General features: G+C 40.8%; 1 protein-coding gene across 3 annotated transcripts in view; it reads right to left on the minus strand.

The window, feature by feature from the left end:
• The window catches only part of LOC137093820 (potassium voltage-gated channel subfamily KQT member 2), an 84,361-nt gene extending 71,995 nt beyond the window's left edge, over nucleotides 1-12,366 (minus strand). For all 3 annotated transcript variants that reach the window (XM_067458740.1, XM_067458739.1, XM_067458741.1), the window contains exon 1: nucleotides 11,886-12,366. In XM_067458740.1, the coding sequence (XP_067314841.1) occupies nucleotides 11,886-12,178 (293 nt within the window). In that variant the 5' untranslated portion in view covers nucleotides 12,179-12,366. The remainder of the gene's footprint in view (nucleotides 1-11,885) is intronic.
• Nucleotides 12,367-12,597: the final 231 nt, after the last annotated feature.

Below are 12,597 nucleotides of genomic sequence, written 5' to 3' on the forward strand. Positions count from 1 at the left end.
CTCTGAGTGACCAATCACGCTTCAGTCGGACAATCCCATGGACGAGTCTGGGTTTGGCGGTTGCCAGGAGAACAGGACTTGCCTGACTGCATTGTGCCAAATGTAAAGTTTGGTGGAGGGGGGGTTATGGGGTGGGGTTGTTTTTCAGGGGTTGGGCTTGGCCTCTTAGTTCCAGTGAAAGGAACTCTTAATGCTTCAGCATACCAAGACATTTTGGACAATTTCATGCTCCCAACTTTGTGGGAACAGTTTGGGGACGGCCCCTTCCTGTCCCAACATGACTGCGCTCCAGTGCACAAAGCGTCGGCCCTTAAAGACATGGATGAGGAGTTTGGTGTGGAGGAACTTGACTGGCCTGCACAGAGTCCTGAGCTCAACCCGATAGAACAGGTTTGGGATGAATTAGAGCGGAGACTGAGAGCCAGGCCTTCTCGTCCAACATCAGTGCCTGACCTCACAAATGAGCTTCTAGAAGAATGGTCAAAAATCCCCATAAACACACTCCTAAACCTTGAGGAAAGCCTTCCCAGAAGAGCTGGAGCTGTTAGAGAGGGTGGGCCGACTCCATATTAAACCCTACGGGATAAGAATGGGGTGGCATTAAAGGTCATGTGCAGGTAAAGGCAGGCGTCCCAAAACTTTTTGCTAATATAGTATGAGTATATAGTATATAAGGAGTATAAGATGAAACAAGAACAAAAGGTTGCCAGGCTGCTGCGGTTGCTAGGGTGTTCTGGGTGGTTTCCTACTGGCTGAAGTCAAAAGAGTCGTGCCTCATCAAGTCTCTGTGATTTCTGAAGCTCCATGATACACGCCAACATAAACAGGCACATCTCTTTCATTTAGATAATCTGTGTGAAAATTAAATGATAACGATGGAGGCAATCTGTTACAAACCCAGGCTCACATTTAAACACTCGCATAATATTTATTCCCACAGTGTGAAGCAATCGCTAAGGGAGGTTTGTAACTTTATTTTGGTCATTAAACTTCCTGTCAGTTGCAGCTGCTCTGGTCATTTAAATGGACCAAAGCCAATAACCAACACAGACGGCTAAATACACACACACACGTTTGTTTTTGTGACATATGGGGACATTCCATAGGCGTAATGGTTTTTATACTGTACAAACTGTATTTTCTATCCCCTTACACTGCCCCTAAACCTACCCATCACACACACACAAACACACACACACAAACACACACACACACACACACACACACACACACACACACACACACACGCACGCACGCACGCACGCACGCACGCACGCACGCACGCACGCACGCACGCACGCACGCACGCACGCACGCACACGCACACTGCCCCTGCTCCTAAACCTACCCATCACAGGAAACATTCTGCATTTTTACTTTCTCATAAAAACTCCTCCTGTGTGATTTATAAGCCTTTTGAAAAGTGGGGCCATGGGTAATGTCCTCATATTTCACCCTCTCCTGTAATACCTGTGTCATACCCATGGCATTATACACATTTGTGTCCTCATATGTCACAAAAACATGCCCACACACACACACAGAGCCATATAAACCGGGCGGAGCGGCTCATGATTCAGTGTGTTTGGATCGGTGACGGGCCGCAGGGCAGATTGCCCGGACACGTCTCTGTCGGCCTGCCACCATGCTGCTTTTTTCACAGCAAACTTAAATGGTGGTGCCTGATTCACACCTGAGCTGAGAGGTCACACACACACACACACACACACACACACACACACACAGTATACCTAGCTCTATAATGATGGGTATTAATCAGGAAACTGCTGACGCCGGCTGCAGAAAGACAGCAGCGCTCAAAAGGCCACATAAGGCACAGGTTTACAGCTCAGTGTCGTCACATGACATCATATTCATCACATCAGCAACACGGAGGTTAAAGGGTTAGTTCACCCAAAAAAATTTATTCTGTCAATAATTCCTCCTGTGGTTGGACAGCCGTCAGACCTCCGTTCATCTTCACACACAGATGAAGATATTAGTGTTGAAATCCGATGGCTCAGAAAGGCCTTCATTGACACCAATGTCATTTCCTCTCTCAAGACCCATAAAGGCACTAAAGACGTCGTTACAAAGCCCATCTCACTACAGCGGCTCTACAATCATTTATGAAGAGACCAGAATAGTTTCTGTGCGCAAAAAACTAAATAACGACTTATATAGTGATGGTCAGATTTCAAAACAAACTTCGAACCGTTATGAAATCGATTCATGATTCAGATCGCGTGTCAAACTGCTGAAATCACGTGACATTAGTGATCCGAATCATGAATCGATTCTTTCTGAGCCATCGGATTTCAACACTAATATCTTCATTTGTGTGTGAAGATGAGCGGAGGTCTGACGGCTGGCCAACCACATTAGGATGCGGAATTAATGACAGAATTTTTCATTTTTGGGTGAACTAACCCTTTAATCTCAACACTCGACTTTACATCTTTCTGGTGATTAAATGAAGTCAGCATAAAACTACATGCTACATTATGTATTATATACAGTATTCACAAATATGTTATCTGTCTGCCTGGAACAAAGAACAAAATGATTAGGGCCCGAGCGGCGATGGTGTGAGGAGGACCCTATTGTAAAAACTCAGTTTATTATTATTATTATTCTCTGAATGAATCGCATTTTTGAGGGCCTAAACATGCTCGGAAACTCATTAAACTTTGCACATGCGTCAGAAGGGGTGAACATTTACGTCTGATATGGGTTTCAGAATTAGGCGTGGAAAAAAAATCAACAAAATTTTAATCAAGCGTCGTTCGAGAGACGTTTCATGTACGAGTATGACATTAGGTAGACACATAACAGCCCAAAAAAACAAAAAATATCTCCTGTATACAAAATCTGAAAACCAACAGGAAGTCAGATATTTTGCGCCACCAGCTAGTATTAGTAAGTGTGGCAAATACAAATGACCGACGTCCTCCTATTTTAATATACTTCAATGCTTATCGCCCACCGTTTCCTAGAGCGGTGGCACGGGTGTGAGGGCCATTTCATTCATCACTGCTTGCAGCTTTAATTGTAATTGTAATGGGGAAATACTGTCTAAATGCTGCCTAATTGGTTAACAGTGTGTGCTTAATCTTTACATTTATTTTTCATGGAATAATACAGCAAAATACTGTTTTTGGAAGTGAAAAAGAACAAAAAGTATAAATCATTCTTTGTGTGTCACACCTCGCATTTGATGATTTGAATCAAAATAGTAGTTTTTTGTTATCAGTTATGTGCGTTAGGGTTTTATCTTCCACCTTCCGTTGTTAAATGAACGTTTATTCCATTATTTTGTGTGTTACCAAGATTGTGTTTTGTATGACTGTGCACTTTCTACATATAAGAGTTTACATCTGCTTGTGATGAACTTTGATTCTTTCTCTTTACCACCTGTGATTTTAAGGTGATTATCCGTAAAGGTAAAAAGGTCATTTTCACCTGCTTGGTATATTAACATTATTTCTGTTCTGTTTTTTTATGTAAATTTACGGTGTCAAACTGTAAAATTTGACATTTTACTACCTTATATTTTTGCAGTCTGGCAACCAATTTTTTTTTTTTTTACTATCAATTTCTATCAGAGTGTATGAAAGCTTCAATAGCACTTGCTTTGTATAACACACACATCTAGACTTCACGGCTGTTATTTGGTGAACATCAGCACCTCTGAAACATCGTGACAGTGACAGTTTTGAGTTCATTTATTTATTTATTTAACTCTTCCTCTCCGGTTTCCAGACTGTCTCCCATGATTAGCAGTTTTTGCTGACTTGAGCGCGTTACTCTGCAGTTTCCTGTCAACGTGTTTTATACTCACACACAACCTTCTGAAGCCACAGAAACACAGCGGTTTAGACACATCTGATCCAAAAACACAAGAGCGTTTCAAAAACACCTTATTAACATTATAATGCCTAACTCTCATTTTACTTGTAAAGCATTTTTCATAGACACTCTACCAAAGAAGCATTGAAATAGGACTAAGACGACTATGGCACTGAACGAAAGCTTTGGAGGAACTAATCCTGTATCTAAACCCACACAACTGCTGCTAATTTCTCCATTATCCAGTGTTCATGACAACATTGACTAATTGGTCCACTGTTCATTTAAACATAATTATGATAATGAGTAAACCAGATAAAGAGAAATTACTACATCCGATAGGAAGGAAGTTGAGAAATATGGGGAAATGGAGATCAAAGATAAATCTACAGCTGTATGGCAAGCCATTTTAGCTTAAAATCTTCCCAGCGTTACTCGTAGTAATTGCATCTGTAACCATTACAATTACAGAGCCCTACAATTCAACTCTTACTAGTAAAAATGCAATTGCAGAGTTCTCTGATTCAATCACAAAGCTCTGCAATTATACGTCTTTAATGTGTTTTTTTGCTAGTAAAAATTCAACCAGAGAGCTCTGCAATTGTAATGGTTAAGAATCAAATCATAGAGCTCTGTAATTAAAAATGAATAGAAGTCAATGGAGAAATTTGACTAGTAAAATGTGTTTAATTTGTAGCACTCTCTAATTGGAATTGTTACTTGTGAGAACTGAATTGTAAAGCTCTGTAATTAAAATATTTACTAGTAAAATTAAATTGTAGAGCTCTATAATTAAAAATGAACAGAAGTCAATGGAGACATATGACAAGTAAAAATTAATTCATTTGTAGAGCTCTCTAATTGTTACTTGTAAGAATTGAATTGTAGGACTCTGTAATTGTAATTACTAGTAAAAATGCAATTATGACGAGTAACACTGGGAACATTTTTATCTATAACGGCTTGCCATAAAGCTGGGAAAACAAGAAGATAATAAAAAGATGGCAAAGGACAATATAGAAATTCTCACTATATTAGACTTGAATAGTTATAATATTAGAGGTATTTATTAAAGGTGCACTATGTAGTATTTTTGCAGTAAAATATCAAAAAACCACTAGGCCGGTGTTATATATTTTGTTCAGTTGAGTTCTTACAATATTCCAACTTTTTGTAAATTGTGAGAAAATTGCTATTTTAACCAAAGACCGGGACGTGTCAGCATAGCGTTTGAGGGAGTCATATCTGCGCTACCCTCGGTAGCTCGTCTGTTTGATCGGACCCCACGGGCCAGCCTTCGCTCCCCACGTGCATCAATGAGCCTTGGCCGCCCATGACCCTGTGGCCGGTTCTCCACTGGTCCTTCCTTGGAGCACTTTTGATAGATACTGACCACTGCAGACCGGGAAAACATTCAGGCCTTTTTATGGGGACTGAAGGTGTAAATTCAGTTTAAAGGGTTAGTTCACCCAAAAATGAGAATGTGATGTTTATCTGCTGACCCCCAGTGCATCCAACATGTCGGTGTGTCTGTTTCTTCAGTAGAACACAAATGAAGATTTTTAACTCCAACCGCTGCTGTGCCAGTCATATAATGATGTAAATGGGTAACAATTGTATGAGAGGAAAACATACAAACAAAAAAAACATGCTTAGGCAATGTGCACAAAAGCCCTGCTGCTCGTGACGACACATTGATGTCTTCAGACACGAACCGATCGGTTTCTGTGAGAAACACAACAGTGTTTATGTTATTTTTTTTACCTCATATCAGACGAGTCTCATCAAGTTTTCCCATCGGCAGTAACTTCCGTTAGGTGAGGTCAAAACCGACGCAATCAGATATTATAGATCCTCATTAGTGCCTTTGTAGATCGATCGAATGAGGAATCTACATGGTATTATATCTATGATCGCGTCAGTTTGATCTTACCAGACGGAAGTAATGACGAATGGGAACACTAGATGAGATTCGTCTGATAAGAGGTAAAAAATAACATAAATACTGTTGTGTTTCTCACAGAAACCGATCGGTTCGTGTCTTAAGACATCAATCTGTCATGTTTTTTTTGTTTTGTACAAGCCCGGATTGGCTAATCGGGAGCAGGGGCGTCGGACTGGGGGGAAAAAGGGTAAAGAGTAACCAGGGCCCGAGCCAGGGGGGGCCCTTAGAAGTCAGTCTTCTATACATACACATACATGGTACGGGGCCCAGCGAGATGGTTTGTACCCAGGGCCAAAAATTTGGTGCTACGCCGCTGATCGGGAGCACCGGGAAAATTCCCGGTGGGCCGGTCTATTTTTGTGGCCGCGAGGGCCGTTGTTGTCATGGCACTTGGTTGAACTATGGATGCTGTCCCTAGGCTGCCTGCACTCACAGCAGCCCCACTTTTTTATTTTACCGCAGTCCCACTCTTTTTATTTATTATTTTACCGAAGTCCCACTCTTTTTTACTTAATATTTTCTCACAGAGTGCAGCCTGCAGGTTAATGATGACGTGATTATATTTTGACTCCCTGGCCCCGCCCCCGATACAGCGCCTTGAAAGTTGTTCAAAATAAAAAAGTCAGATAAAAATGGGTAATAGGAAGCGCAAAGGCGGCGCTGAAAGGCCAGAATAAAAAAAAGAGAAGGCTCTGGAAACTGACGCGGCCAAATGTTCTAAGCTGTGCACATTGTTACTCCAAAAACAAATGATGACGACGAGGCCGGGCCAGTAAGTAATTATCCCGTTAAGGTAGTTAGCAGTGCAAGATGCGACTGCGCAAAACAGTGCTGTCTGCAAACCACGTTCATGTATCAAACTTTTTCTTAGCACTTCAGCAGCAGCCGCCTCTAGTCCGTTTTGCTGCTAATAGTGAAGAGCAAGGCCCAGTAACGTTACCAAGCTCCAGTCATGAGCCCAACACACCCGAATGGGCAGATAGGATTGTCATTCAGAAGAACTAATAGGAAGAGCCTTGCTCAATGAAAAATGCCCTGAGATAATGATGATACCTGATGATTTAGGTTCATTAATGAAACTGAGTGACTTGATTTGAAAGCTTTGTAAAAAGGGGGTATTTGTGGTGAGAAATAAATGTAACAAATTTCATTTAGTGTCAGAAAGCGAGCGAGGGGCCCAGTTGTGAAGAGATTAGCTCTTACTGTGAAACACAGGTAAACTGTTTTTGTACTATAGTGTGTGAATAAGCAAACATTATCACTGATTTTTTTTCTTACTTAGTATCTTACTTGTTTCCAGTTCAAATATCTAAATTTTCTTAATTCAAGATACATTTACTAGACAAGTGAAATGACATAAGAAATTGACTTGTTTTCTGAAGAAGAAGAAAAAAATCCTAAAAATCTTTTCTTCATTTCAATGTTTGGATATTTATGAATACTAATTCTTTAAAAAAGAGATTCTGATACTGTCCTGTTATTTGCTGTTCTAATAAATCTTCACTGTGAAGCAAAACTTAAGCTACTGTTTTTGCACTGATTTGAAAATTATATTTTTCAAAAATACAAAGAATTATAAGGCTCTAGAGAATAGTGTACCTTATGCAGACTTGTATTCTGAGGTTGGAATCACATTATTTTAATATAGTATGTCGTGAACTAAAGTGGGCCGGTCTAAGGCATTAAACTCCAGGGCTGAAAATGAGTCTCAATCCGGCCCTGGTTTTGTATGTTTTCCTCTCATAGACTTGTTACCCATTCACACCATTATCTGACTGGCACACAGCAGCGGTTGAGTTAAAAATCTTCATTTGTGTTCTACTGAAGAAACAAACACACCTACATGTTGGATGCACTGGAGGTCAGCAGATAAACATCACATTTTCATTTTTGGGTGAACTATCCTTTTAAGCGAATGCGTTTGTGTTTGATGGGAGCTGTCCGCGGACTCAAGCCTAATGGAGTGAGATTAGACGCGGTCGGACGCTGTGAAGATACAGGGCCGCTAGTGAGCAGCTGATGTCGCTATAAAACATGCTGGAAATCTTTTAAACTTTTTCACATTTTATCAAACTGCACACTATTAAACATGGTCAAGATCCAGCACTGCCAAAGCGCTTGACTGCGAGGGTAATTTGAGGCACAGAGACTGATCAGATGTGATCACTGTTGATTAAACAGTGCAAGTGTGTTTTTACAGCATGTTTTGGTGATCGCGGGTGTTTGTTACTCAGCTTTCCGGTTTATAATCCAGGTCTGGATGTTACAGAGAGGATGAGGAACGACGCTGCAACATTCTGCGGGATTTTAATTGAAAATCAAGGTTCACACGAGCTCTGGCCAAGTTTAGACAAGGAAAAGTTGAAACTAAATAGCATAAGAAGTGCCTCAAAACGGCATCAGATTGAGTTGCTCTGGCTTGTGTAACAAGAACCTTCAACCTCAACACAATCTGACATAGATTATCCGGATAAATAACTATTTATAGCAAGCTTTCAGTGATAAAGTAATAGAGAAGCATATTCTGTTGCTGAACAATCCCATTAAACATCTGTAACTGCACGAGATGCACAACGAAAACAGGAGACGACGTGAGCCCATGCAGAAACTCTGGTTTCTCTACTAAACCACACCATTAAAGCCAATAAAAAATGCTTCTTATAAGCCACCACAAGGGAATCTTCAATTGCTAAAACAAGTAAACGTGTATTAATGCATTAAACACACATCTAAAGTGCAGCAGAGACAAACATTACGGTTACATACAGATATGGCTCTAAACTGAACTATTAATACCATTAAAAAACTTAAATAAAGAATCTTCTACACTGTTAAAAATGCTGGGTTAAAAACAACCCAAGTTGGGTTGAAAATGCACTAACCCAACCATTGGGTTGTTTTAACCCAATGGTTGAGTTGTTCTTACCCAGCAATTGGGTTGTCTTAAGCAACATTTAACCCAACCATTGGGTTAAAACAACTCAATTGTTGGGTTAGTGCATTTTCAACCCAACTTGGGTTGTTTTTAACCCAGCATTTTTTACAGTGTACACTGTAAAAAATTATTTAGAAAAAAAGTTACCTGGTCACCTTAAAATTTTGAGTTAATACAGTGAACATTGTTTGAGATTCGACAACCTTTATTAAAATATTATTAAAAGAGTTTGTAAGCATATTGGGTAATTGTGTGTTTTATTTCTGATGACGCAGTGAAACATGACAAATTGTGCTATTTTCATGATTTATCACATTTTTTTTATGTGGTTCAGATACAATAATATTTTGAGTTTCAATTTTTTAAAGGGGGGGTGAAACACTCAGTTTCAGTCAATCTCATGTCAATCTTGAGTACCTGTAGAGTAGTATTGCATCCTTCATATCTCCGAAAAGTCTTTAGTTTTATTATTTTTATAAAGGAAATATGGGCTGTACAGAGTCTTTCTGGAAAAAAACGAGCGCCTGGAGGCGTATCGTGTGGGCGGAGCTAAAGAATGACGAGCGCGAACAAAGCTTTGACGTCCTCAAGCGTGGAGAAACCCTTGCTATTGATCTCAGCTAATAGATATATGATCCAGAATCTAATTCGGAGGCTGAAATAAACTGAACAGGAGAAGCAGCAGCAGGACGTCCGTCTCTGTGGTATGGACTGTATTTAGTGGCCTGTCAACATTTGTGTGTGTTTACTCGCAGTTTATGAGGACATGATTCGGTTTATGGACTATTGTATGCGACTAAACCTTAGCAGTAGCAAGCAAAACGGTTTTGCACGTCAGACTAGTGTAACGTTATACAGAGAACAGCAATAGAGTCCGTTAGCGCATTTGAATGACGAAGCACGCGATCGTGTCGTTTACTGATGTTTACTCACGCGACGATAGCCGACAGCACAGACATCTGAAGCAGTTTAACTCACCGGCTGCTTCCAAAGCAGGACCGAACCTTTATCGCTGGGACCGCTCTGTCAAAAACACACTTCTTTGAGTGTGGAGATCCACTTTGCGATGCGAATGAAGCATTTCTGTGTTCAAATCGGTTCAAATGCAGCGCTTAAGCGTTGAAGTCGCTTAATGTCAAAGTGGAGGAATGAAGTGGAGCGCGGCGCGGACTATAACGACAGAAGTGTTCACGGATGACTGGATCTGCAGCTGAGCGAGTGTTTATGGGCGTGCATTTCCTCTCTCGCACTAGTCGCGCGCGCGCACCCTACCGGGAGAAGAGCCCGTACGGCCCATACAAGGACCTTCCGCTCTATTAACGTCAAGCCGACCCATACTCGAAAAAAACTCTCCGAAACTTGTGAGAAACCGGAACGAGTATTTTTGACACAGAAAAACTCCATCAAACGTCCAACATTAGTTTTTGAAACTTTGTCTATGTTTAGGATGGGAATCCAAGTCTTTAACAGTGGAAAGCTCAGTATGCATGAAACAGCATTTCACCGCCCCCCCCTTAAACAAATTTCCTTCATTGTATCAACTCAAATTTTTGATTTCAATAAACTCAACATTTTAAGGCAACCAGGTTACTTACTTTTTTAAGTCAAACCAACAAAAAACAATTTTTTTACAGTGTAGTAATATAACAAGCAACCAGAAGGAAAATGCGACAATTTATATGAGTAAACATCTGTAAAATATCACATCAAAAGTGCATCAGATAACACTTCGAACCGAGCCAAACTCAACGATTCATCTCAGAATAAAAGGGATTTCTGTCCAGATGTGATTCTTAATGCAACAATCCGACTCTACACTGTAAAAAAAAAATGTGGTTGTTTTTTGTTGGTTTAACTTAAAAAAGTGAGTAACCTGGTTGCCTTAAAATGTTGAGTTTATTGAAATTAAAAATTTGAGTTGATACAATGAAGGAAATTAGTTAAATAAATAGAAACTCAAAATATTATTGTATCTGAACCACATAAAAAATGTGATAAATCATGAAAAAAGCACAATTTGGCTGCGTCATCACAAATAAAACACACAATTACCCAATATGCTTACAACATCTTTAAAAACATTTTTAATAAAGGTTGTCTAATTTCAAAAAATGTTCATTGTATTGACTCAAAATTTTAATTTCAATTAACTCAAAATTTGAAGGCAACCAGGTAACTTTTTTTCTAAATAATTTTTTACAGTGTAAGGGCTCTAAACTCAACTAGTTTGAGGTATTACACTTTCAGGACAAAAGTCAGATCTGAAAGAACACCGCGACTCAATGCAACGATACAGAGATATAGCTCTAAACTGAACCATTTAAAAGCTTTAAAGATCCTTCGTAATCATCTAACAGGCAAGCAGAAGGAAAACACACCAACTTCTACCAGCAAACATCTGTAAAATACATGAATGCACATCAGCAGATGATGGTTATTTGTCATCTAACAGCCCTTTCAGAACAAGAGCCAAACACAGCGATTCGTCTCAGAATACAAGAGGCTTTTGAGCAGATGTGATTCTCAATGCAACAGTCCGACTCTAAAGACTCTAAACTATATTAACGCCATTATGAAGCTTTCACACTTTATTTTACAGTGTCCCTGTTACACGTTACATGTAGCCTACTTACCATATAATAACAATAAATTATGCATATGCACCTAAACCAAACCCTATAGTAAGCACATGTAGTTAATCATTATTACTCAAATTACACTGTAACAATGACACCTTAAAATAAAGTGTAACTAAAATCTTCTAATAACAAACCAGAAGAAAAATGCACTGATGAGTAAACACATCAGAAGAGCAGCAGATAACGGCCTGAAGGACTCGATGAATGATTTCAGGATAAGAGGGTTCTGTGGGCAAATGTGACCCCAAAACTATTGACAAGACCATCAAAGTATCATCATCATCATCATCATCCTAATCTATTACTGGAGCAGTTCTGCCAAACATGAAACATCAAGCGCTTTTCCACAAGGAACTACACGATGCACGGAAGGGTTTTGGGATGCTCGATTGAGCTGGAACAATCCCGCCACGCCGTAAACATCTCGCCAAGTGCGCGAACAAAAGCGCGTGAGGAGAGGATGAGGAGCGCGCGCCTTCAGATGCTCTTTGTTTTGATGAATCGTTAGATTACTCACACGTAAGCGTGGTAGATGAACGCCCATCCGCGCGGTCTCTCCAGCACATTGTAGAGGAAATTCTGCAGGCGTCGGTAGAACGCGTTGCGCTTCGGCGGCCTCTTCCCGGAGATGCTGGAGCGCTGTTTGCTCAAGATGCTGCCGCGTTTCGTCGCCTCTGCGCCCGCGATCAGCAGCGCGCCGTCTCGACTCGACTCCGTCGCGCCCGCCTCCAGCCCCACGAAGCCCACCTTGAGCTTCTTCTCGGCCTGCGGGGCGGGATACACGCCGCCGTTGCGGGATTTCTGCACCATGCTGGAAGCGCTGTCGTCATGGAGATGCGCTGCTGCTGGTGCTGATGCTGCGGGTATTCCGCCCTTCGCCAGGTGCGAGCATCACTGCGCGTGAGAGGTGCGCGGCGGCGGCGCTGAGGGCGCGCGGAGGAACAAGAAGCCAATAGCGACGCGAAGACGATCTGCAGTCTCTCAGTCTCTCTCTCTCTCTCTCTCTCTCTCTCTCTCTCTCTCTCTCTCTGACACACACACACACGAGAACTTGTGTGTAAATTAGACATGTTTGGGCATCTCACAGCCTTATTGTCATAAATGTGGTTGTTTTTGTTCTGATCCTGAATTTGACAGATAATTTGTAATCTTAACTCGTTTATGCGGGTCTCAAACCAGCCTACAGACAAAACGGACCACATTTGGCTGTTTTATACTTATTTATTTAT

This window comes from Pseudorasbora parva, chromosome 12 (genome assembly GCF_024679245.1).
Source record: "Pseudorasbora parva isolate DD20220531a chromosome 12, ASM2467924v1, whole genome shotgun sequence".
Classification (NCBI taxonomy): domain Eukaryota; kingdom Metazoa; phylum Chordata; class Actinopteri; order Cypriniformes; family Gobionidae; genus Pseudorasbora; species Pseudorasbora parva.